Source organism: Sus scrofa, chromosome 13 (assembly GCF_000003025.6).
Source record: "Sus scrofa isolate TJ Tabasco breed Duroc chromosome 13, Sscrofa11.1, whole genome shotgun sequence".
In the NCBI taxonomy this organism is placed as follows: domain Eukaryota; kingdom Metazoa; phylum Chordata; class Mammalia; order Artiodactyla; family Suidae; genus Sus; species Sus scrofa.
Genome location: NC_010455.5, coordinates 45,516,738 through 45,544,246, shown reverse-complemented (window position 1 = coordinate 45,544,246; position 27,509 = coordinate 45,516,738). Strand labels below are relative to the sequence as shown.

Here is a 27,509-nt window from a genome sequence, read left to right as displayed (position 1 = left end):
GGCTACTGCAGTGACAACGCCAGATCCTTTATCCAAGGCACCACAGAGAACTCCTGTGCCACATTTTAGATTCCAGATATGTGATATCATATGGTATTTGTCTTTCTCTTTCTGATTTACTTAACTTAGTAGGAGAATCTCTAGTTCCACCCACATTACTGCAAATAGCATTATTTCATTCTTTTTTAAGGCTGAGCAGTATTCCCTTGTATATAAGTACCACATCTTCTTTAGGGAATTGCTTTCTTGGTGCCATGTTCCCAGAGTCCCCCTTATCTTCCCTGAGTGTAGAGTTCTTTTTACTTTTTGTTTATTTATTGCATTTTAATTGAAATGTATTTAATTTATAATATTGTGTTACATGTGTACACCAAAGTGATTCATATATATATATATATATTCATATATATTTATATATTCTTTTTCAGATTCTTTTCCAATATAGGTTATTATAAGGTATTGAATATAGTCCCTTGTGCTGTACAGTAGGACCTTGTTGTTTTGAGTGTAGAATTCTTTGAGTAAAGCTTGCTTAAGATCCTTCCTCCAGACATGTGAACCCTTCAAATCTAGAGATCCCACAGTGACAGTAAAGCTGTCGTATGATAACAACAGCATCCTTTGAAGCAGATTAGGCACTCAATTATTTTTCCCTAAAATAAAGCTTAATGTGTGGAATCAGTTTTCTCCATTGGGGGGGGGGGGATAAAGAGGGATGCTGAAAATCTCAGGCATTTGGCTATTCCACACAGTCTACGGCCAGCTTGCTTTTGAAAAGGGGAAGATAAGACCACAGTGTGTGTTGGGATGGTCCAGAGCATTCAGGTCCTCATTGGAGAAGTATTCCAAGAGAGACCATCTGATCAGAAAGCAGCATTCATGACAAAAACTTGTTTTGCTATTTCTGTGTGCTTTTATCAGCAGGCCTAGGCTCACCAAGAAGAAAGAGAAGAATGTTTCCATAAACTTGTGATGGAAAAGAAATAGAAGCTGTAAGACATAGTCTGAAATTTGTGTTCTAATATTCACTGCTCAGGGGGAGGAAGCAGGAAGCCTCACAAGTTTTGAGAAATCATTGAGGATATGGAGAGACCACTCATCTCTGCCTTGTGTAAAGCTAAAAATTAATTGGGGAATAGGGTTCAGAGAGGAGGAAGCAATAGTTGTGCCAGAATAAATTATACTTTTTTGAAATTTTTTGGAATTTTCTTGTGACACAGCAGGTTAAGGATCTGGTGTTGTCACTGCAGCAGCTCAGATCACTCCTATGGTGTGGGTTCCATCCCTGGCCGGGGAATTTCCACATGTACAGGCTTGGTCAAAAGCAAAACAAAAACAAAAACAGAAAAAGAGAGAAATTTTTATTGTGGTATAATAAATGTAACATAAAATATGACATTGCCTCCATTTTTAAGTATATGGTTGGGTGGCATGAATTACATTGACAATGTTGAATCACCTTCACGATTATTTCCAAAATGTTTTCATTTCCCCAAACAGAAACTTTGTAACCATTAAGCACTAACTTCCCACTTTCCCCTTCCCCCAGTCCCTAGTGTCCTCTCTTCTACTTTCTGTCTTTATGAATTTCTCCTGGAATGAAGTGTTTTTGTGAACCACGGAGAGGTAAAACTAAGTTGAAGCTTGGGTGAAAAGACTAATTCTTAATGGATTCAGTACTTCATTTTGTAAGCAAGCGAAGCCCTACAAAGTTTCAGAGCAAGAAATGTGAACTGATCAGAACAAAACTTTCAGAGGCTTCATCTGGCAGAGGTTTGTGGGCTGGATCAGGGTCTGGAGACTGTGGAGAGGCTCCACAGTGGAGAGAGTCTTTGTTACAAAGCCCCCTGCTGGTGCTAAGGAGCAGTCAAAGCTGCTACTGAATGGAAAAGAAGATTTAGGAGACATTTTAGGGAATGTCCAGGAGGAAGCCAACACATGACCTGGAAAGATTACCTTGGGGATGAGGGGAGGAAGGATACCAGATGTTTGGTGTCTGGGTAACTTGGGTGATTAATTTTTAAGCTACATTTAAATTGCGCTTCCTTTAAAAAGCCTTTAAATCACAACAACAGTGATTTAAATGATCAACACGGAATACAAGAAAAAGGTCAGAATGAGAGATGATGTTCTTTCATGATAAACCCAAATTAAAGAAGGGAAGAATTTTACCTTCTCGGAAACCTTGGGGTTCATGTGAGGAAGTGCTTCATAGGAAGGGAAAGAGGGAGAAAGGATGGGTAATCCATCACTTTGGAGTGATGGAAAGTAACACTGCAGGGAGGGAGAGTGAATTACTTCTTTGTGGGAGATCAATACTCACGGAGAAATAATGTCTGACAGTAGTAAATGCGATGGCATACCTAAAGTCCTAGACTGTGCATTCAGACTTCTTGAGTTCAGATACTACTCTGTTGTGTACTAGCTGTGTGGCCTTTGTCAAGCTACTTCACCTCTCAGAACCTGTGTAATATGGAGTAATAAGAGTATCTCATTGTGTTGTCGTACAGATTAAATGGCTTAGCCTTTGTTGAGTGTAACGAAGTACTCTGCTCAAGTGAATGCTGTGTAAGTGTTCTGGTGCCATTATTATTTTTTTTATTAGGCTAATTTAAAATGTAAACCAAAATAAAAGTTTTCCTGTAAGTTTGAACAACTTAGTTGACCAAGCAAATCAGATATGAAGAAATCACAAAGTTTTAGAAGCAGCTATGGCTCAAGTATCTATTTTCTGTAGTTTGAGTTAACCAAGAACACTGTCTTCCACATCAATGTTAATTACTCAGTTTTTGGTTAAGTGTAAAATAAAATACATAATTGGTATCATCATAATTCATTTATAAAAATTCATTGAATTGGACTTTTTGTAATAGATTAAAATTTTTAAATTTATTTAAGTGTAGTTGATTTACAATGTTGTGTTCATTTCTGCTGTATAGCCAACTGATTTAGTTATACATATTCACATATATATACTTATTCATATTCTCTTCCATTCTGGTTTATTACAGGATATTGAATATCGTTCTCTGTGTTACACATTAGAACTTTGTTGTTTATCCATTCCCTATATAATTGTTTGCTTCTCCTAATCTCTCTCACTCCATCCCTCCCCCTACAGCCCTTCCCATTTGGCAGCTTCAAGCCTGTTCCCTATGTCTGTGAGTCTGTTTCTATTTCAAAGTTAAATTCATTCGTGTCATATTTTAGATTCCACATATAAGTAATATCACATGACATTTGTCTTTCTCTGACTTACTTCGCTTAGTATGATAATCTCTAGGTCCATCCATGTTGCTGCAGATGGCATTATTTCATTCTTTTTTTATGGCTGAGTAGTATTCCCCTGTATATGTACCACATTTTCTTAATACATTCCTCTGTTGATGGGCATTTAGTTTGCTTCCATGTCTTAGCTATTGTGAATAGTGTTGCCATAAACATAGGGGGACATGAATCTTTTCCAGTTTTAGTTTTATCCAGATATATGCCCAGGAGTGGGACTGCTGGGTCATGTAGCAATTTTATTTTTAGTTTTTTTAAAGAACCTCCATACTGTTTTCTATAGTGGCTGCACCAGTTTACATTCCCACCAACAGTGTAGAAGGGTTCCTTTTTCTCACATCTTCTCCAGCGTTTATTTGTAGGCTTTTTGATGATGACCATTCTCGTTGGTGTGAGGCAATACCTTATTATTATTATTATTTTCCTTTTTCGACTGCACCTGTGGCACATGGATACTCCCAGGCCAAGGATCAAATCCCAGCCAGCACTGCAACCTATGCCACAGCTGCAACAATGCCGGATCCTTTAATCCACTGCACCAGAGATTGAACCAGCACCTCCAAAGAGACAAGCTGGACCATTAACCCACTGAGCCACAGTGGCAACTCCCCTTGTTGTGGATTTCATCTGCATTTCTCTAATAATTAGCAATGAGGAGTTTCTTTTCATGTACTTATTGGCCATCTGCATCTTCTTTGGAGAAATGTCTGTTTAGGTCTTCTGCCCATTTTTTGATCGGGTTGTTTTAAACAATTTGTAAATTGTTTATCTCCATAGCTGAATCACATTTTTTTTTTTTTTTGGTCTAGGGCATTTGATATTGAGTTGGGCACATAGTAGGGGCTAAATCACTATATGGTTGACTAAACTAAGGAAGTAGGAAGTTATCTTTATACTTCCCAGTCATCAACATCTAAAATTAGGAATATAGATTTCTCAGGATCTTTTGCTTCACTTGTAACTAAAATCAGGGGCAGGGCTTTGAAGGACATATTCAGCTTTTAAAGGAGTGAGTTTTCCTATGATTTCTCTCCTGTGAAATTCAGTAGACGTCTAAATTGGCTGTGCTTAACATCAAGCGCCTCCATCTGGCACACCCTTCCTCTTGGCCGAGCTGCTTAGAATTCCTGATCGCCAGGCGGGCCTGGGGCCCAGGGAGCCACCTCAGCCACAGGCCTAGCTGTACAGACTTAGTGGGCGCTGCTGCCCTCTGCTGGTGAATGGGTGAAACACCGCATTCCATTCCCTTCACTGGGGCTTCTCTGAGGAAAGCGACTGAACACCCTTGAAAATCCCTGAAGCCTTGAACCCTCAAGGTTCCCACCTCCCCTCAGGTTCTCCCTGCGCCTTGAAAAAAATTTCAAAATAAAAGCAGTATTAGGTTGTATAGATGAGCAATAGGAAGCCTAGCACAGTTCTGATTTTTCCCACCATTAGACCACATCTCTTGTTGAAATGTTCACTACTTAAGTCTTTCCTAAAGTTCACTTTTCCTGAGGTGGGTTCAGCGCCATTTCAATATGGTCAGTATAGTTTTTTCAAATTTACCTTTAGAAGAAATTGGAATTTAGGTATCGCTTGTTCTAGACGGGTGGCAGGATCTTCCAGCAGTGCTCTGCGGTTGAACCCTGGCCTCCTGATGCCAAAAATCAGAGACTCACTCTTTTTTTCTCTTTTGATATTTCATTTCCTGGTGGATACCTCTGAATTTATGCCCTTTATAAACCTTTCACCTTAGTCCTCTTGATCATTTTTGCCATTAAATGATAACTTTGATTTCTGGAATTCACTCCATTTCAGTTCATAAAGATCGCTTTTATTCTTTTTTACTGTAACCTCATACTTCATTGTGTATTAGGTGCTACAGTTTATTCGACCACTTTCCTGTGTTTGAGCATTCCTGTGTTTGAGTTTTCAATACTGTGCAATTTCAAATAATGCTTCCACAAATAAGCTTGTGCATGTATATTTTTGTGTGACTGGAAGTGTATCTTCAGGATAGGTTTTTAGAAGTGACGTTTGTGGGTCAAAGGGTGAGTGCATGTGTAGCTTTGTTCAGCTTTACCAGAGTGAGCTTCAAAGGGTCAGAGCCTGACTCTGAGATTGTTAGTGACTAGCATTTTTTTGTGTGTGTGTGAGGATAATTGTGATTTAGAAAGAAAAGAAGGGAAGAAGGAAGGGAGGGAGAAAAGGAGAGAGAGAGAGAGAGAGAGAGAGAGAGAGAGAGAGAGAGAAAGAAAGAAAGAAAGAAAGAAAGAAAGAAAGAAAGAAAGAAAGAAAGAAAGAAAGAAAAGGAGGGAGGGAAAGAAAAGGGGAGGGAGAGAGAGGGAGAGAGAGAAGAGGGAAGAAGGAAGGAAAGAAAGAAAGAGGAGAAGGGAAGATGAGAAGGAGGGAGGGAGGTGCCACGGGAATTTTAACCATGGTTCTGACTCTTGAGGACTCAGGAGAATCCTCTTGTTGGTGAGGTGGGGGAGGAACAGCCATGCACTAGAACTCTTGGGAAGATCAGAAATGGTAGACTTGGACATCCTGAGACAGATTTACTCTAGTTCTGGACCTAAGGCTGAGCTGGGTCCCTGCCCAGCCTGGGGTGATGAATGTTCATTCCAGCATGCCTGTACTTTTTTTTTTTTTTTTTTTTTTGTCTTTTTTTGCCATTTCTAGGGCCACTCCCTCGGCATATGGAGGTTCCCAGGCTAGGGGTCTAATAGAAGCTGTAGCTGCCAGCCTACACCAGAGCCACAGCAACTCGGTATCTGAGCCACGTCTGCGACCTACGCCATAGCTCATGGCAACGCCAGATCCTTAACCCACTGAGCAAGGCCAGGGCTTGAACCCACAACCTCATGGTTCCTAGTCGGATTCGATAACCACTGACCCACGACGGGAACTCCCCTGTGCATTTTTTGTGAAGCCACACTTTTCTGTCTGTCTTCTCTTCCCCTTGGCTCTGCAAGTGGTGCGTCCCTTCCTCCTGCTCCTTCTTGCCTGGTTTCAGCCTGCTCTTAACTTGCTGACTAAGGATGGCTGTTCTGCCCACACTATCTCTCTACTACATGTGTGTCCTCTACATACTGGGGAGGCTGTCCTCAGTTTCTAATTCAGATTCACATAAGTAAAAGTCTGAGTGCCCCACACCTTCCCTTTGAGACAGAACTGGTCTGGCCGAGCATCTCCTGGGCAGTTCGCAAGAGGTGTCATGTGTCAGCCTCTCCAAAGGGGTTCTAGGTGGGACTGGAGATATGACAGGTAACAAGGGTGATATTTATGTAATTGAGCAAATCACCAGAAATGGCAGTATGGCTACTCTTACGATTTTATCCATCATGTTCTCAAAAGCTACCCAAGGCCAATTTTATTTTTTTTTTGTCTTTTTGCCTTTTCTAGGGCCGCTTCCCGCGGCATATGGAGGTTCCCAGGCTAGGGGTTGAATCAGAGCTGTAGCTGCTCTGGCCTATGCCAGAGCCACAGCAACATGGGATCCGAGCCACGTCTGCAACCTACACCACAGCTCACGGCAATGCCGGATCGTTAACCCACTGAGCAAGGCCAGGGATCGAACCCGCAACCTCATGGTTCCTAATAGGATTCCTTAACCACTGCACTACAACGGGAACTCCCCCAAGGCCAATTTTAAATCCCTGCTTTTCCCTAGGACACTCTTGTTTTTAAACTGTGAAGAGGAAGAAAACGCCGTAATATATTTCATCACTACTTGTTTTGTATATGAAGGGAGGTAGTTACTAATGGAACTAAGAAAATTGGTACAAGGTAACTTTCTTGAAAGGGGGTAGGAAACCAAGTCCACCATTTTTACCTTCTTACCCTAAGTGTCTCCTCACCAAAAAAAAACGGTTTACCTTTTACTCCTTACCATGTCTATCCCATTCATGTATTCACCTCCTCACTATTCTGGCCCCTGTCTGAATAGTTTTCTTAACGGTTTGCTGTTTATTTGCCTTTCCCCATCTCTTCCCCAGCAGAACACGAGCTCCATGAACTTAGCGGCCAGCACGCTGTACCCACAGCACCCAGGCCAGTGCTTGGCCCATGTAGGACCTTAGAACTATTTGGTCAGTAAATCAGTGTACTGGGGGTCAGGTGGTGGAAAAGCGTTGCGCTGCCACGTGACACCCTTGACACTTCCTGCTCTGTGCCAGTGACTTCTAGTGATCCCCAAAGAAAACTGATGGTGTCTACACCAGTTACTCCAGCTTGATAACCAGCTCCAGGAAAAAAGCATTTGCTAGGCGCTCCTCTTCTTCCAGAACGTCTGCTCTTTTTGCAAAGGTGAGCGAGCGTGGAAGGAGCGGGTTCTGCGGAAGCGGCCTGCGCAGCAGTAACACTGGAATTTGGTGTGTTCTGAGCAGATGCCCTATATCAAGATGCCCCCGGTAAACCACCCACCAGGAAGGAGGCTGGCAGGAAACCCATCTGGGACATGTGAGGGGAAGCTGTAATCAGGACCTCTCATATCAAGTCTCTGAAATTCAATGAAAAAAACTGCAAGCGCATGTAATTAAAAGTGAGCATCGCCACAGCCAAGCAGATAAAGTTAATTATACGCTGAGGACCTTTTTTTTTTTTCTTTCTTTCTTTTTTTTTTTTTTAATGCAGTGGGCCTGGTAGTCGTCACCATCAGCAGCCTGCGAGGCTGGTACAGGGAGCTGACGATGCTCAGCTCAGAATGAAAGAATCCAGTCCTCTGAAACAGAACATCCTCTTCAGAGCCAAATGCTCTCATATAAAGGGAAAGTACAAAGACTGAGCAGAAGGAGGAGGGCCTGCCTGATCGGATCTCTAAATAAAACCAGGCTCCACTAGCTAAGAGCTTGTAACACTCATAGCACATGAAGAAAGGATGATTTTAAAATAAACCCTAGAAGCAGAGCAAATAAAGAAGACCTATGTGCCCTGAGCTCATCATAGCTCAGGTCAATTAAACATTTTAATTTCTAGGAGGTGGGATTCTACAAAGAAGAGACATGTTGACTTTTTTTTTTCTCTCAATAAGACAAGGAAGACTCCAGACTTCTAGCGTCTCAAAGTTCTTCATCAAAACAGTTAATCCAGTCCAATTAGGTTAATGGCTACAAGAGGTGGATGGAATGGGTGATTTGCTGGTCAATAATGAGTTGTCAATACTGGAAAAAGAACTCCTCTGATGAAGCCAGAGTAACCGTTCAAGGCCCCGGTGCCTTCTCAGCAATTAGTGGTAACAGAGCTGAAAAGCAAAAAAAAAAAAAAAAAAAAGAGAGAGAGAGAAAAAAACCAGCGGAGAGCCTCATGGTGGGAGCTGGGCACGTGGTCCCCAAGAGTATTGGTGCCCAGATGGTGAGGAGTCCTAGGGTCCCTTGTAATTTCAGTCTCCCCCAAAATTGCAAGCCAAGTTTGCTGATGACTCTACACTAGGAAGAGTTGGAAACCAGAAAATACCAGTTGTATATCATTAAAAATCCCTTCTCTGCATGAATGGTGATGCATGCAGGTTTTCCCCCAATCTTTTTTTTTTGTTGTTTGTATAATTTTCTTTTCATCCTTTTAGGGCCAAACCCACAGCATATGGAGGTTCCAATGCTAGGGGTCCAACCAGAGCTGTAGCTGCCAGCCTATGCCACAGCCACAGCAATGCCAGATCTGAGCCGATTCTGCGACCTACACCACAGCTCATGGCAACGCTGGATCCTTAACCCACTGAGCGAGGCCAGGAATCAAACCAACATCCTCACGGATACTAGTCGGGTTCGTTACTGCTGAGCCTCATGGAAACTCCTCCCTCCCCCGGCACCTCATAATGAGTTTTAATCACATATCCAATTCTTTTTTTTTTTTTTAAGGCTGCACCTGAGGCATTTGGAAGTTCCCAGGCTAGGGGTCAAATTGGAGCTGCAGCTGAGGCCAGTGCTACAGCCATAGCAATGCAGGATCCAAGGTGCACCCACAATCTATACCTTACAGCAACATGGGATCCTTAACCCACTGAGTGAGGCCAGGGGTCAAACCCTCATCCTCACAGACACTGTGTTGGGTTCTTAATCTGCTAAGCAAAATGGGAGCTCCCATATATCCAATTTGTGTCATAAACCTGAATCCCTGATGATCATTTTGGGGCTCCCTTATATCCTTACTGATGGAATTGAATTTATCATTCCCACCTCCTTTGAATTGAAATATTTCATATCTTAGCTCTTAAATTTCAGAACATTGGCTAATATTTATTTTGGCTTTTATTTAAAGCTGAGGTTCACCTGAAATAATAAATCAAATTACAGGAATCAGGATTTTCACATAAATACCTGAGAGATTTATCTTCACGTAAAAATGTGAAAAGTGAGGTGAGAAAAAGAAAAATGACAACTCAAAGCATCCCAAGTATAAAAATCCAAATTTCTTCTGCATCCGTAGTAATCAGTCTGTTGCTATTTTCATCCAAGAATGCTCCTTGCCATCAGAATCCTCTCTGTGGGGTTAAAGTAATTCCTCAAGGGGAAAACCTCCACCAGAGATCCAGGTTTCTAGAAGTGTCCATGGTGGGGTAATGCATTTAAGAAAACATGCCCACCCTGTATCCAGGAGTAGGGACTATTTTGAGAGAAAAAGAGTTTTGCAATTATAAATTCAAAAGCAGAGCCTTTAAACAAAAGCTCAGAGCCTGGTCTCCTTTTCTCAAATATTTAACTATGTTCTTCACATTTTTCCAGTATGACATGGTTTTTAAAGGTTTCTTTTGAAAAACCACAGGGCCGGGATTCCAGTATCTTCCCAAAAGAATCCCACATTCAGAGGCCACCACTTTTAACCTAGTCCAGCCTTAGATATTAACTTTTAACCTCCCAACATGAAGGGTAAAGCTCCATGCAGACACATATTTTTCTCGGATCTTCTGAGAAAATTTCAGTCCTGGCAGGAAAAAAAAAAAAAAAAAAGGAGGATGTGAACCCAGGGAAATCTGTGCTGATCTGATGGAGAATGGAGAGCGTAGTGATCTGGGCCTCATCCCGAACTGCTGGGCCTGTCATTGTCACAGACTTCCCATCCTGCCCTCCCTCCTCCACGCCTGCTCTCCATCTTCCCATTCTGCCTTTGTCCTAGCTTTGTTTTTTTGTGTGTGTGTCCAGCTTTTACAGCGTTATAACAACATACACGTTATTCCATTGTTCACAATTGAGCCATGAAGTATTTCAGAATTGGACTTTCTGTCTTGCACAACTTTGGTATAATTGGTGTTAATAACTGTCTTGTGGTTTGGGGCATATTTGCATAGTTTGTTTGATTTTGTTTTGTTTTTTTTTTTTTGCAGCGCCCTCAGCATGCAGAAGTTCTCTGGCTAGGGATCGAACCTGAGCCACAGCAGTGACAACACTGGATCCTTAACCTACTGAGCCACCAAGGAACTCCAAGTTTTCTGAGTTCCTCTAATAATCTCACCCCAGACTCTCTGACTAGTATATAAATAGATTTTCAATATTTTCAAACTTATCATATACTTGATTTGTATCTTATTCCTGAAGACTCCCTTTTGGTGGCCCTCCAACAGTTTATTCACACATCACTCCTTCCAGAAGCAGTTGTGGGTGCTACTAGGTGCCAGTCTGTCTTCTAAGCCCCAGATGCTCATGACGGATGGATTCTTGCCCTTCTGGCGTTTACGGGGGCGAGGGGTGGTAATAGCAATAAGCATAATTTAAAAAAATAATTTTAGGGAGTTCCCATGGTGATGTAGCGAAAATGAACCCAACCTGTCCCCATGAGGACTCAAGTTTGATCCCTGGTCTCACTCAATGGGTTAAGGATCCGGTGTTGCCATAAGCTGTGGTGTAGGTTGCAAATATGGCTCAGATCTGGCGTTACTGTGGCTGTGGTGTAGGCCAGCAGCTGCAGCTCCAGTTCAACCCCTAGCCTGGGAACTTCCACATGCCTTAGGTACAGCCCTAAAAAGACAATAATAATAATAATAGTAATTTTAGATGATGGGAAAGTGTATGGGGGAAAAAATTGAGCTTGGCAAGATGGGTTGGGTGGTCAAGGAGTGGGGCATGCTGAAATTCTAAATACAGAGGTAGGAAGAAGTGCCGTTCGAGCAGATTTGAAGGGGTCAGGGGGCCCTGGGGAGACACAGTCCACCCAGGCAGAGGGAGTGGTGGTGGCGAAGCCTCTGATGTGAGACTGTGCCTGGAGCATTGGGGCAGCAGCTAAGAGATGGGCCTGAAGTGAGTGAGGGGAGAACAGTAAACGAGGAAGCGGGGAGATGATAGGAAACAGCATCTCCAAGGTCCTTGGGCCATGAACAGGGGAAGGTAAACTGTCAAGAGATCACACCACACTGGCACAAGGGAGCCCCGTTAGGAGAACACAGTGAATGGGGCCAGGGATCATGGTGGGTGGGACCAGGCGGTCAGCAGGAGAAATGGTGGAAAGTGGTCAGACCCTGGGCAGGTTCTGACGTTACAGTAAGATTTCCTACTCAGTTGACTCTAAAGAGGAGAGAGAGGGAAAGAGAGGGAGAAAAGGAGATATCGGGGAGAACCCTGGTGGTGCAGTGGGTTAAGGATCTGGCCTTGTCACTTCCCTGGCTTTGGTCACTGCTGTGGCAAATGTTGGATCCCTGGCCCAAGAACTTCTACATGCCTCAGGCGTGGCCAAAACATTTATAAATAAATAAGTAAATAAAATCAATGCAGATGTATTACTTTTAAAAGTAATCAAAATCAAGGGCGCACTTCCTGCCCCAGTCTTTCTGGAGGCTTCCAGGTCATCAGCAAGGTAATCATCCTGAGACCTCTCCTTATACCATCCCAGGGATTCCTCTCAGTTGGATTCTCTGTTTTCTTTCTTTTTTCTTTTTCTTTTTTCTTTTAAGAGCTGTACCTGAGGCATATGGAATTTCCCAAGCCAGGCATTGAATCTGAGATACAGCTGCAGCCTACACCACAGTTCACGGCAACGCCAGACCCTTAAATCCCTGAGCGAGGCCAGGGATTGAACCCATGTCCTCATGGATATTAGTTGGGTTCTCAACTTGCTGAGCCACAATGGGAACTTGAGATTCCTCATTTTCTAGTAGAGTTTATCTCTGTAACTTCCTTCCTAAAAATGGGTGCATCAGAGGTACGTTTGAGATGTTGTAAGTCTTAAATGCCCATTTCATTCCAGAATCGAGTCTGAGAATGGGATTCTAGGCTGGAAATCATTTTACCCTGATCTTCTTACAGCCTGATTCCATGGTCTTCTGGTCCCCCATGTGGCATTTCAGAAGATAGGAGTCATTCTGATTCTTAGTCCTTGTTAAGGGAGCTTTTTTCTTCTCTTGGAAAACATTTGGGATTTTCTTGGGGCCCACTGTTCTGAGTTTTAACAATGAGGTGCCTATTTAAAAAATCCTTATTGTTGGGAGTTCCCCTTGTGGCTCAGCAGTAATGAACCTGACTAGTATCCATGAGTATGTAGGTTTAATACCTGGCCTTGCTCCATGGGTTAAGGATCTGGCATTGCTGTGGCTGTAGCATAGGTCGGCAGCTACAGCTCTGGAACGTCCATATACCGCCAGAGCAGCCCTAAAATGCAAAAAAAAAAAAAAAAAAAATCCTTATTGCTGGGTAGTCAGTGGATTCTTTGGTATTAGAAATGCCACAGCCTTCATTTATAGAAGGTCTTTCTTAGTTTTCTCCTCTATCTTCTCTTCCTAGAACTCTTATTCAGGTGCTAGCTCTCTTTAGTGCTTCTGTCTGAACAGCATCAGGGAGTTTCCTGGTTCAGATTCTCCAGAAGAAAATGGAATTTTCCCAACCAGCTTGTCTAGCAGAGACCAGCCAAATTAGTCACAAATTTCTGACCAGCCACTGAGTCAGGTTCCCTCACCTTCATTTCTTCTGATCAGCTTTGGGTCACATGACAGAGCTGCCACTCCTGACAGTTTCCAGAAGCCGGGGTGGGTGGACATTTGGGAGCAGACTTATTTCATCGAGAGCAAGCTAATAGCAAATACACTTTGCTATCAAATTTTATGTCAACTAATAGATTCAGGGCTCAAAAATATGGGTACAGTTTTGGTGGGGTTTTTTTTTTTTTCTGCTTAGTAAATTGTAAAAATATTGTAGGAGTTCCCATTGCAGCTCAGCAGGTTAAGAACCCAACATAGAATCCATGAAGATGCAGGTTGGATCCCTGGCCTCCTCTCTCAGTGGGTTGAGGATCCAGCATTGCCAGAAGCTTCAGCGTAGTTCTCAGATGTGGCTTAGATCCTGCGTTGCTATGGCTGTGATGTAGGCCAGCGAGTACAGCTCCAATTTGACCCCTAGCCTGGGAACTCCCACATGCCGCAGGTGTGGCCTAAAAAGAGAAAGAAAAAAGTTTAAACATGATATGTCATATCTTACTCTTTAGATGTACATTCTGGATGGATCAGATTTAAGTGAAGAAAGAGAAAAAGAAGGAAGAAGGAAGGAAGGGAGGGAAGAGGGAAGGTAGAGTTCCTTGGTGGCCTAGTGGTTAAGAATTCAGTATTGTCACTGCTGTGGCTTAGGTTTGATCCCTGCCCTGGGAGTTTCTGCATGCCATGGGGATGGCCCCAAAAAATGTACAAAAATAATTGAGGAAATTTTACAACCCTTGACAAGCAATTAGCATCCTTAAGGTATGAAGAATGCTTGCAGATGAATAAGAAAGATTTCACAGAGGAATTGACAAAGCAAGATAGTCATTTCCTTGAAGAGGAAATATATGTAGTCAGTACAATTGTGCAAAGAAATTCAACTCATAATAATAAAAGAAATATAAAGGAAAAGCAACACTGTTTCTGTTGCCAAAGATTAAAATAGGTGATAAAAATATATTGGCAAGGAGGGAGGCCCTCTGTTTAATACTGGTGGGAATGTAAGTTGGTATATAATTTTTAGAAAAGATTTATATATAGTCTGTATATACTATGTCAACATGTAAAGCCCTCTTATTTAGCAATTAATTTCTATGGATTTGAGGTAAGAAATAATTACCTAGGTGTGTTTATAAGAATGAAAAATAAAAATGATTCAAATGGATATCAATTAAGAATTGAAAGGGGAATCCTTTCAAACAGCCCGGTGCAGTGGGTTAAAGGATCCAGTTTTGCCACAGCTGTGGCTTGGATTCAATTCCTGGCCTGGGAACTTCCATATGCCACAGGTGTGGCCATAAAATTATCTGATAATAATAATAATGAAGGAACCCTAAGTGTTCATTAGAAGTGATGGTGTCGGAGTTCCCGTCGTGGCGCAGTGGTTAACGAATCCGACTAGGAACCATGAGGTTGTGGGTTCGATCCCTGCCCTTGTTCAGTGGGTTAACAATCCGGCGTTGCCGTGAGCTGTGGTGTAGGTTGCAGACGCAGCTCGGATCCAGCGTTGCTGTGGCCCTGGTGTAGGCCAGCGGCTTCAGCTCCGATTCAACCCCTAGCCTGGGGACCTCCATATGCCGCGGGAGTGGTCCAAGAAATGGCAAATAGACAAAAAAAAAAAAAAAAAAAAGTGATGGTGTCAGTCCCTATCCACTGGCATTGAAAGATTGCTACAGTACATGGTGGGGTGAACAAAACAGTTTACGAGGTACAATGATCCTATTAATATATATCTAGGTGAGTTTTAGTGATGTTAACTGTCTCTAGAATGTACATTTCATGAGGACAGGGCCTTCAGGTTCTTTCCTGCTGTGTTCCCAGTGGCTAGAACCACAGCTGGTAATTTGCAGCCATGCAATAATGTTTGTCAAATGAGTGAATGAATGAACGCAGTTTACAAAGTTCTTTACCAAAAGTTTAACTTTTTTCCTTGCTCTCTGTATTTTCTCTATCATTTGAGTTGCCTTCGAAATGATTATTTTATTTTTACAAAAACCGAGACATTATTAAAAACATATGGTCATGCCTACTGCTGGTGAGAATGTGACAATTCCAAATGCTTCAGTGGCTGTGTAAACTGGTTTAACTCTTTCTGAAACAGCATTTGATATTCAATATCCAAAAATCACAAAATGTTCCTTTCTTGTGTCTGTTAATATTGCATGGGAATTTATGCTAATGAAAAAAATGCAAAACACTGAGTTCCCACTGTGGTGCATCGGGTTAAGGATCCAGGGTTGTCTCTGTGTAGTATGGGTTCAATTCCCAGCCTGGTGAGTGGGTTAGGGAATTCTCATTGTTGCAGCTGTGGCATAGGTTGCACAGCTGCAGCTTGGATTCAATCCCTGGTCCTGGAATTCCATATGCCACAGGTGGCCACAAACAAAAAAAAAAAATGCAAAATATGAAATGACTTGTGCATCCCAAAGTGTTCATCTCAGTCTTTAATCCTAGGAAGACAACAACCCCGGACAAGGTCGGACACTTTTAATTGAGATGAGTAAAAATAAGTTATAGACATCCAATAGGTGGAATTCCATGTAAACATTACCAGTTCAGAAGACTGAATAGCAACAGGAACAAAAAGAGGCTGAAAATGCAGGCATGCAATGATTAAATTACACATAAACAAAGGGGTGATGCTTTTGTATTAAGACTGGAATTTTGGGAGCCAATTTCTGAGACAAGCAGAAAGAAGGTCGGTTTTAGAGCTGCAGATGGAGGTTTTTATTCAGGCATAGCTGTCATATAACCTTGGTTAATCATATTCGCTAACTTCTTTGTGCCTAATCTGTGTTTTCTTATTTACAAGATGGACTGATAGCAGTGCCTCCTGATATTAAGAGGAGTTCCTGTTGTGGATCAGTAGGTTAAGAACCCACTGTAGTCTTCCTGAGGATGCGGGTTTGATCCCTGGCCTAGCTCAGTGGGTTAAGAGTCTGGCATTACCATAAGCTTCGTGTGAGCCACAGATGTGGCTCAGAACCCACATTGCTGTGGCTGTGGTGTAGGCTGAGAGTTGCAGCTGCAATTGGATCCCTATTCTGGGAACTTCCATATGCTGTAGGTGTGGCCTTTAAAATAAAAAAATTAAAAATTATGAATCACTATATTGTACACCTATAACTTTTATAATATTGTAGAGGAACTGTACTTCAATTGTTAAAAAATGAATATTTTTTTAAACAAGTTAAAAACCAGACAAAGGAGTTCCCGTCGTGGCGTAGTGGTTAACGAATCCGACTAGGAACCATGAGGTTGCGGGTTCGGTCCCTGCCCTTTCTCAGTGGGTTAACGATCTGGCGTTGCCGTGAACTGTGGTGTAGGTCGCAGACGCGGCTCGGATCCCGCGTTGCTGTGGCTCTGGCGTAGGCCGGTGGCTACAGCTCCGATTCAACCCCTAGCCTGGGAACCTCCATATGCCGCGGGAGCGGCCCAAGAAATAGCAACAACAACAACAACAACAACAAAAAAAAAACAGACAAAAAGAATAAGGACTAGACAAATGTGCTGGTTGTTTTTACTGTTACTGTCATTATTATTATATTTTCAAAATTCTCAAAAGACTTCCAGCCATTATTAATTACAAACGGAATGAAAAATAAAATAGCTAAAAAGGGAGGAAGGAAGAGGTTCAGGAAATCCAACTTTGGAAATGGGCATCCCTCCCTCTGGGACTAGCTAGGCCAAGAGCGAGGAAAAGCCCTCGGCGACCACACAGGGGCGCCCGCGCCCTGGCCGGGTGAGGCGTTTCCAAGCATGTCCAGCAGGGGACGCTGCGGGCGGAGGCGGACTCGGGACCGGAAGCCGGGCTGGAGGCGAATGAGGGCACTCACGGGTTCTTCCCACTTCCGCCGCTCCTGCTACCTCCGGGGCTCCGGTCTGAGTTTCAGCTTGGGGAGAACCTGTGCTGCTGCTGCCGCCGCCGCCGCCGCCGCCGAGATGCCGCTGGAGAACCTGGAGGAGGAGGGTCTTCCCAAGAACCCGGACCTGCGCATCGCGCAGCTGCGCTTCCTGCTCAGCCTTCCGGAGCACCGCGGGGACGCCGCTGTGCGCGAGGAGCTGATGGCAGCCGTCCGTGATAACAGTGAGGCCCGCGGGAGCGCCGAGTCAGCGGCCTAGGCCTGGGCGGCCCCGCGCTCCAAGATTTTCCCCGACCGGGCTCCAGACCCCCGGGCGCTCCCCCGCATCGGGCTCCTTGAGACCAGGCCTGTCTCCTCCGCCCCTCGGGCTTGCCTTTTTGTCGGGGGGCGCTCTCGAGGTTCTTTGGCCCTGTCTTCAGGGAGGTCTGCACCTCTGCGCCTCACCTCTGGGGCCAGTTTCGGGGATCCCGAGACATTGAGTTTGGTGCCAGGCGTGGAGCAGAGGCATGACTTTTGTCATTAGCGACCGGTCACGGGCGCTTAAGCATTGCGGGTGCGGGGGAAACGGGGTCGGTTCTTTTCGTATTCCTAGCCGTGAATGTCGCTGGGCTCCGTGTTTTTGTACGCAGAGGTCTGCGAGTCTGTGTGTCAACAGGCTTACCGTTTCCCTCCCTGGAAGACTGGGAACAGGAATCGCCAAATAGCAAACCGAGGATTGTTCTCTCTTCGGCCCTAGGGGAGGGTGGCGGTGGCAGGACTGGCCGTGATGCCAACCTCCCAGCATCAGGCATTCACTTTTTGCCCAGACCTTTTCCACGCTCTGTCCCATCCGTTCTTGGTAGTGGGGTAGGAGACAGGTGGGTGGACACTGACATTAGGACGGCGGGGCGGCGCTCCTAAGTCACATCCCTCTTTTCCCTCTCAGACATGGCTCCTTATTATGAAGCTTTGTGCAAATCCCTTGACTGGCAGATGGACGTGGACCTGCTCAATAAAATGAAGAAAGCAAATGAAGATGAGTTGAAACGTTTGGACGAGGAGCTGGAAGATGCAGAGAAGAATCTGGGAGAGAGCGAAATCCGAGACGCGATGATGGCAAAGGCTGAGTACCTCTGCCGCATCGGTGACAAGGTGAGGATGGTCATCTCCCCTGTCTGTATGGTCTGAAGTGGGCGCTGTCCAGGGCTAATAATGTCTTATTTAAAAAATTTCCTTTTCAAGAAATACGAAAAGTACAAAGTAATTTAAAGAAATTACTTGAGCTAGTGAAATCAAAAGAGAATAAAGAAAAAGAAAGAGTTTTCTTGCTTCACTCTTTCTGTCATCTAACCCCGTTCTCTCTCTTTGCCCTTTAAATAAGTGTTCATCCAGAGATGTTTGTTTACTGCTTTTATAAAATGGGAATCATTCCCAGTAGTTGATTTTTGTAGCATATCTTGTTTGGGAATCATTGGTTCTGGTGCATTTTAAAAATTATTTCTTATCCAAGAAATATTTCCTCAAGGAAGTAAAATATTATGATTAATGCTAAAGTTTTGTTTGCTCTTTCTTTATTCCCTACCTTTTCGCAGATAACCTTTTTAGTTCTTTCATTATACATTTATAGGCATGTATATGTACCCGTAGAAATTAGGTGGTATTGGTTCTAAAACTGTTTTAAATAGATGGGGTCCCAGTGTATTGACATGGTCCTGTTTACATTTTCACTCACCATTATATCTGAGTGACTTTCCATGTTAATATGCATGAATCTTGCTCATGCAGGTTGACTGCTAGAAAGTAATCCATTGTAGGGCTGTTCTGTAGTTGACTTAGCTCTTCAGTGGTTGGACCTTTCTCTTGTTGTTTTCAGCTGTTCTCATTAGCACAAGCCCTTGCTATAAGAACACGCTTGTGGGTGCCTCTTGTGTATGTATGCTGGTGGTTCTCTAAGGTGTATTCTGTGAAATGAAATTGCTGGGACAAAGAACAGTTTTTATCTTAGTATGTATTCTTTTGCACAGCAGCCGACCTAATGTATACGCCACAGTCAAAACACAAGAAGGATACCCACAAGTATTTGATCTTTTAAATTTTGTATCTCAATAGTTGTGTACTAGTGATTAAGAGGATGGGCTTTGAATGTCCTTAATTTTAAGCAGTTTACTCTGAAGTATTGAAACGGTGGATGACATGGTGTCAGTGTAAGAAAGAAAAATAGTGTTGGCTCTTGGATCAGATTGGGTAGGTACTATTTCTGGCTTCAGTAATTATGATTTAGGCATCTGTATGAGTGTTTTCATTTGTTGGACAGGGATAATATAATTCCTAGGGGCAAAGAGCTGGTACCTAGTACAAAGTGCTAAAATGTTAATAAGAGCTAGTGTTTAAATTAAACAGAATTTTTTTTCTTGTGATTATAAATTTAAGATTTGGTCATTGTAAAAATTTGGGACGTACAAAACAGTTTAAAAATAGCTAATTGTGTGGTTTTCTAGGTCAGGTTTGTGATTTGGTTTGGTTTTAAAGAGGATGCATTATTACATAGAAATGAGAAACCTAAAGCTTTTGATTTGGGTCTTGGAGAATTTCAAGAAGAATATGCTCGAATTAACATCAGGGGTTGTAATTTGGTGATGTTTTAATATTATATTCCATGTTTATTAAATAGCATTTTTCTAAAAAGTTTTCTTTTTTACCTCCTGTTGACTTTCTTAGTTTTTTTTCCTTTTTTTTTTTTTTCTTTTTCTTTTGTAGCTCCCCTGCAGCATATGGAGTTTCCAGATCAGAGATCAGATCCGAGCCACAGTTGCCACCTACACTGCAGCTGTGGCAGCACCAGATCCTTAAGACACTGTGCGTGGCCAGGGATCAAACCTGCGTCCTAGCGCTGCAGAGATGCTGTGCATCCCATTGTGCCACAGCAGGGATTCATACTTTCTTGTTTTTAAGAAAGTAAGGGACCCATTGAGTCTTTATTATTTACCATGTTATTGATTATAGTCATCCTTCATGGTGCTCAGTTTGTCAAAAATTTGTTAGTGGAAGCTCCTTCAGGATGGCTTCTTTGTCCTTTTGACATGATCTCATTGATCTTCCTTATTTTTCTCATAAAAGATGTCAGGCTCACCTGTTATCATCTTTTTTTTTTTTTTTTTTTTTTTTTTTTTAGAATCCCTAGTTTGTTTTGTTTGGGGAGAGTATTTAAAAACTGAGATCTGGGAGTTCCCGTTGTGGCTCAGTGGGTTGAGAACATGACATAGTGTGAAGATGTGGGTTCAATCCCTGGCCTCACTTAGTGGGTTAAAGATCCAGCATTACTACAAGCAGTGGCATAGGTCGAAGATGCAGCTCTGATCCAGCATTGCTGTGGCTGTGGTGTAGGCCCACAGCTGCAGCTCTGATTTGACCCCAGCCTGGGACCTTCCGCATGTAGCCATGAAAAAAATAAAAACCAAGATCTGAATGCTGGATGTGCCCATTGCTGTCTTGCGAGTCCCTTTTATAAATTTATGAGGCATCATTAATAAGTACATAAAACAAAGCCAGACACCTACTGAAAAGTACAAAATATAAACAAATGATTTTATTCATTTTCATGTTTTTACAGCAATAAAAACATTTTATCTCACAATGCTTTGAGGTAGAAATGTATTTTTATGTTTTTTTTTTTTTTTGGTCTTTTTGCCTTTTCTAGAGCTGCTCCCATGGCATATGGAGGTTCCCAGGCTAGGGGTCTAATCAGAGCTATAGCTGCTGGCCTATGCCAGAGCCACAGCAACACCAGATCCGAGCCGCATCTGCAACCCTCACCACAGTTCGAGGCCAGGGATCGAACCCAAAACCTCGTGGTTCCTAGTCGGATTTGTTAACCACTGAGCCACGACAGGAACTCCTAGAAATGTATTTTTAAATACTCAGTTGTGTTCTGATAGTCAGTGATTAAGATAAATTTTTATTACCCTTTAGGTGATAGGATTGATAACAGTAATTTTTAAAGTAGTGTATTGTAATTGTTAAAAAAATATTGAATATACAGAACAATATAAATACAAAATAGTATATCTACACTCCCGTTGTGGCTCAGTGGTAACAAACCTGACTAGTATTCATGAGGATGTGGGTTCAATCCCTGGCCTTTTTTAGTGGGTTAAGGATCTGGCATTGTTGTGAGCCATGGTGTAGGTTGCAGATGCAGCTCGGATCCCAAGTCGCTGTGGCTGTGGTGTAGGCCAGCAGCTGTAGTTCCACTTCACCTCCTAGCTGGGAACTTCCATGTGCCATGGGTGTGGACCTAAAAACCAAAAAAAAAAAAAAAAAAAAAAAATTGTTCTCGAATATAAAGAATATTGAAACAATCATGAGTAAATTATGAATGTGTTTCTTATATTGTTTTCTAGAACGTAAGTATATGCTGAGGCACATTTTGTGTATTTTTATGATATAAAAGTGCAGGTAACAGTATAAGGAGCCCCCATGCAATTATCACCTGGCTCCAAAGATTAAATAATCTCACAACCATATTGTTCTATCTCTACTCTTACCTATTCCCCCCACTCCTTGTTGAGAAAATCCTAGACAGCCAGCTGAACACTTTCAAACTTCTAAGCTTTTCTCACCTGTTGCCTTGGTTCTCTTGACAGGAGGGTGCTCTGACAGCCTTTCGCAAGACATACGACAAAACCGTGGCCCTGGGTCACCGACTGGATATTGTGTTCTATCTCCTTAGGATTGGCTTGTTTTACATGGATAATGACCTCATTACACGGAACACAGAGAAGGCCAAAAGGTACTTGTTAGCAGTGGGGATATTTTCCCTCTCAATTATGATGTTGTAAATAAGAAACTGATTTAAGAAATTTGCCTGCTTTCTTTTTTCTAGCTAGTAAAGTGGGTCAAATAATTGATGTCCTTATTTAGGAAAATATTTAATTTAAATATTTTTTTATTTGGTTTAAGTTGTTATAAGATGCTTTCTCTTTTAAAATAACACAAAACTTATAAAGAGTGGCACTGTTTATTTCCAGAGTATGACCTTACTTACTGTTTTTCATTTTATAGCTTAATAGAGGAAGGAGGAGACTGGGACCGGAGAAACCGCCTAAAAGTATATCAGGGCCTTTACTGTGTGGCTATTCGTGATTTCAAACAGGCAGCCGAACTCTTCCTTGACACAGTGTCAACATTTACATCCTATGAACTCATGGACTATAAAACCTTCGTGACTTACACTGTTTATGTCAGCATGATAGCCTTAGAAAGACCAGATCTCAGGGAAAAGGTAAGGACTGAATCTTGAGTACTCATATTTAAAGAATACCCCGTGCTTTTCTAATTTAAAACACAGAATCATTAAAGCAAAACACTTGTGGGTTTGTTTTTTTTTTTTTTTTTTTCAACTCCTAGGTAATTAAGGGAGCAGAGATTCTTGAAGTGCTGCACAGTCTTCCAGCAGTTCGGCAATATCTGTTTTCACTCTATGAATGCCGTTACTCAGTTTTCTTCCAGTCATTAGGTAAGGATAGAGTTGCTCATTTTGACCATCTGTCGTCATCTTGTTCCTGATCTTATGTGCAGATAACCTGAGATGATTTTTCGCATACATGAAAAATAGTGTCTCGATAACTGCAGGTCTTTAATCAGTGTGACTAATCAATTGCCCGTTCTTGTTTGGGATTAGGGGTTGGGGTAGCAGACTTTGATCAAGTATTTTTGTATGGTCTAGAAGGTTAGACTGATGTTTACATTTTTAAAGGGTTGTTTAACAAAATAGAACCAAGAAAAATAGGTGACAACTATGTGGCTCTCAGCAGTGAAAAATATTTACTCTTTGACCCTTTATGGAGGGAACGTTGCCTGACCCCTGGTTTAGAGTCTTTTTTTTTTTTTTTTGGCTTTTTAGGGCCTCACCCGCAGCATATGGAGATTCCCCAGGCTAGGGGTCTAATCAGCTGTAGCCGCCAGCCTATGCCAGAGCCACAGCAACACCAGATCTGAGCTGCATCTGCGACCTACACCACAGCTCACGGCAAGCCAGATCCGTAACCCACTGAGTGAGGCCAGGGATTGAACCCGAAACCTCATAGTTTCTATTTGGATTTGTTTCTGCTGCGCCGTGACGGGAACTCTTGGTTTAGAGTCTTATGAGGGTGTGACATGTAAGGCAGAAATGAGCAAATGGTTCTAAGTATTGAGTTTAATGGGGAATGATGTGCAGGAATCCTGAATCTCCTTTTGATTGAGTTGATGTTAATTGAGCCTTGAATTCAGCAGTGGATTATTTATGCGGTAGCTAAATCTTTTTGCTAATTTGCAAATCATTTTCAAGGGATGTTGGTTGAGAAAGTAATCTCTTGGAAGTACTCGTGGTATTCAACCCAGGGGTCCTTCCCAAATGATTTTCCCTAAACTTAAAGAACTTAGCTTTGAGGAGTTCCTGTTGTGGCTCAGCAGGTTAAGGACCTGATCTTGTTTCTATGAGATGCAGGTTCAGTCCCTGGCCTTGCTCACTGGGTTAAGGATTTGGAGTTGCCACCAGCTGCCATGCAGGTCACAGATGTAGCTCAGATCTGTTGTTGCCTTGGATGTGGTGAAGGCTGGCAGCTGCAGCTCCCGTTTGACCTCTGGCCTGGGAACTTCCATGTGCCGCAGATGAGGCCATAAAAAGAAAAAAGAAAAAAAACTTAGCATTGATACATTCTCTTGTTTGTGCTGCAAATTTCAGAAAGTATTTGATTAATAATAATTGGGAAAGGAAGACTCATGATGATCCTTCTATCTTTAGAGTGGGTTTTGTTCCAGGGTTCATGAAGTGCTTTCTCCATATCTAGAAAGTAGGCTGCTTTATGGGTATTCATACTATTTGTTTCATGAACTCTGAGAACAGGGCTTCTAAGGTATGAAGAACGTCCTTGGCCTTATCTTCCCATACTTGCATGATAGGTTTGCACACAAGGTTGCACTGTAGAACTGCCCTTCTCCCTTTGTTATGCTTGTGGATCTCCTGGTCATTACTCTGCTTAAAATTGGGGCCTTTCCTTTCTTCTTCAGTTAAAAAACAAAATAGGAGTTCCTGTCATGGCTCAGTGGTTAATGAATCTGACTAGAAACCATGAGGTTGAGGGTTTGTTCCCTGGCCTCGCTCAGTGGGTTAAGGATCCAGTGTTGCCATGAGCTGTGGCATAGGTTGCAGACACAGCTCAGATCCCGAGTTGCTGTGGCTCTGGCGTAGGCCGGCGGCTACAGCTCCGATTAGACCCCTGGGAACCTCCATTTGCCTCGGGTGTGGCTCTGGAAAAAGACCACAAAAACAAAACAAAACAAAACCTCTGTATTCTTGGAGCTCTTATTTATGCTCCATCCTCATTTTTTAAATTGAGATATAAATCACTATAAAATTCAATATTTTAAAGTGTATAATTCAGTGGTTGGGTATACTGACAAGGTATGCAACCACACCACTCATTCCAAAACATCTTCACCCTAGAGGATGACCTCTATCCACTAGCACTCCCTTCCCATTCCTCCCCTCCGGTGACCACTAGTCCTTCTATCTCTTCACTTTGCTTATTCTGGACATTTCATATAAATTGGATTATACTGTATATGGCCTTTCATGCCTGGCTGCTTTCATAGTGCTTTCACCGTCATCCATGCCATGGCATGTATCAGTGCTTCATTCAGTTTATGCTGAATGGTACTGCATTGTATGGTTGCATCACAATGGTTAATCCATTCATCAGGTCATGGACATTCAGGTTGTCTCCACCTTTTGCTTATTATAAATAATGCTGTGTGGACATTCATGTACAAGTTTCTGTGTGGACATATGATCTCATTTCTCTTGGGTATATACCTAGTCGTGGAATTGCTGGCACAAATGGTAAATCTTTGATGAGCTTTTTGAGGAGCTGCCAAACTGTTTTCCAAAGCAGCTACACCATTTTACATTCCCACCAGCAGGGTGTGAGTCCCATTTTCCCCACATGTAATACTTGTTATTGTGTGTCTTTTTGATTGTAGGCATCTTGGTCGGTTGAAGTGGTATCTTGTGGTTTTGATTAGCTTTTCTCTGATGACTACGGATGGCGAATATCTTTTCATGTACTTATTGGTCATATGCTCTTTTTTAAAAGAGCAAATTATTTTGATTCTTTTTTAGAGTTTTTCTCTTGTGCTACCTAGAATTAATTAGGAGCAGACATTATGCTTTTTTAAAATTTGTAATGACCTTGAGATCAGCACAGTGCCTGTATGTTATTGAGAGCTCTGTGTAAATGTCTGTAATTTAAGAGAAAAATAGAAAAATTATTCTAATGTAATGAAATTAATGGCTTTTGGAAATCTTTGAGTGGTTAAGGTAACCTCCTCCCTGTCCCTATTTACCTTTTACCTTAACACATTGGGGTGAAACTTTTTTCTTTTCTTTTTTCTTTTTTGGCTGCACTGCAGCATATGGAGTTCCCTGGCCAGGGATCATATCTGAGCTGCAGTTACACCCTATGCTGTACCTGCTGAAATGCCAGATCCTTTAACCTACCCTGCTGGGCTGGGGTTCAAACCTGCATCCTGTGCTGCAGAGATACTACCAATCCTGTTGTACCATATTGGGAACTCCTGAAACTTTTTATATTTTCCAAATCTACACATTTCCTAAATATTTTAAATGGAGAAGACATAATAGTTAAGTCTTTTGACTACAGTCATCAGTCATATCATTTACTCTCTGCTCTCATGTAGTGAGACATGTAGGGTTTATTTGGTTTTGTACGCCTTTTTGCTTCTCCAAATATTCATAGACTATGTACTTTATTTTTATTTTTTTGCTTTTTAGGGCCACATCTATAGCATATTGAGGTTCCCAGGCTAGAGGTCTAATTGGAGCTATAGTTGCCGGTCTATACCACAGCAACAGCCACTCCAGATCCTTAACCCACTGAGCAAGGCCAGGGATCGAATGCCCAACCTCATGGTTCCTAGTTGGATTCATTTCTGCTCACCATGACGGGAACTCTATGTACTTTAAAAGTACTTTAAAATATTGTAATTTAGGAGTTCCTGCCATAGTGCAGTGGGCTAAGAATCCAACTGCAGCAGCTCAGGTCACTGTGGAGGTGCAGGTTTGATCCCCAGCCCAGCACAGTGGGTTAAAGGTCCAGCGTTGCTGCAGCTATGATGTAGGTCACAGCTGTGGCTAGGATTCAGTCTCTGGCCTGAGAACTTCCATATGCTGTGGGTGCAGTCATTCAAAAAAAATCGCATTTGAAAAAAGAAATAGCATCCTTTTCTAGGTAATACCTGATTGTTTTTAAAAACTAAAAATCGAGATGAAAAAGTCTTTGGGGGGTTAGGGGCATGCCTGCAGCATGTGGAAGTTCCCAGGTCAGGGATTGTACCTGTACATCAACCCAAGGTGCTGCAGTAACAATGACAGGTTTTTAACCCACTGTGCCACAGGAGACCTCTGAGATGAGAAAGTGTTAATTTCCATAATTCATATACACATTCACTTACTCATAAGATTCTTCTGATTCTTCCCAAAATAACCATTTTAAGATTGTTATATATCCTCCCAGGACTTTTTATTCATTTATATGTATTTTAAAAATTGGAAAACAGCCTCCAAATACACACACACACACACACACATAAAATCCCCAAGGTTTTAGGTACACACGGGAAAGTTCCAAATAGTATCATTTAAAGAAGAAAACGCTTTCTTCTAGTGATTGCCTAGATCCTTTTTATAGAGGAACTACCTTCAGCACATTTCATGTATCCATCAAGGGCATTCATATTCAGATACAAGCACTCTTAACACGTTTAAACATATGTTCATGTATTTTACATGCAGTTTTTTAAGTAGCTTTTTTTCTTTCAAAATAAAATGCATCTTTTCATGTCTCTGTACAAATCACTGAGCCAGTAAATATTTTTAAGAGGCTGTCATGTATCAGACATTGTGTAAGTAGTGGTAGATCAAAGAGGCCGAACTCCTTGAAACTTCCACTTATCCTTTAAGGACTTTGCTATTTCAGTGTATTGAATGTGCCATAATTTATCCTCTCCTGATTACAAAGTTATGTTGTTTCCAATTTTTCCCTATTACAAGTAACCCTGTTGTGAACACTGCTACATTTTACAATGCTTTTCCACATCTGCTTATTTTCTTAGGAAAAAATCCAGAAAAGTGAATTTTGCAGAGGGCGAATACATCACCTTTAGACAACTGTTGCCCTCCTTCTACATCTCTCAGTTTACATCATTTCAGAGAACATAGCTCCTTGTCCTCCATATTCTTAGCCAGTCTGAGAAGAGAAAAATTATTTTATTGACGTTTTATACATTTTTTTGTTTGTGCCAATGATAGTTTTTTTTTAATTAAAATTTTAAAAATTAAAGTATAGTTGATTTATTGTCTTTTTCTAGGGCCACTCCTGCAGCATATGGAGGTTCCCAGGCTAGGGGTCTAATCAGAGCTGTAGCCACCAGCCTACGCCACAGCCACAACA

General features: G+C 42.1%; 1 protein-coding gene across 1 annotated transcript in view; it reads left to right on the top strand.

Annotated features, from left to right (window-relative positions):
- Positions 14,766-27,509, top strand: part of PSMD6 (proteasome 26S subunit, non-ATPase 6) — a 23,148-nt gene continuing 10,404 nt past the window's right edge. The window contains exons 1-5 of the mRNA XM_021069182.1: positions 14,766-17,243; positions 17,945-18,150; positions 21,642-21,787; positions 22,060-22,279; positions 22,405-22,513. Of these exons, the coding sequence (XP_020924841.1) occupies positions 16,916-17,243; positions 17,945-18,150; positions 21,642-21,787; positions 22,060-22,279; positions 22,405-22,513 (1,009 nt within the window). The 5' untranslated portion in view covers positions 14,766-16,915. The remainder of the gene's footprint in view (positions 17,244-17,944; positions 18,151-21,641; positions 21,788-22,059; positions 22,280-22,404; positions 22,514-27,509) is intronic.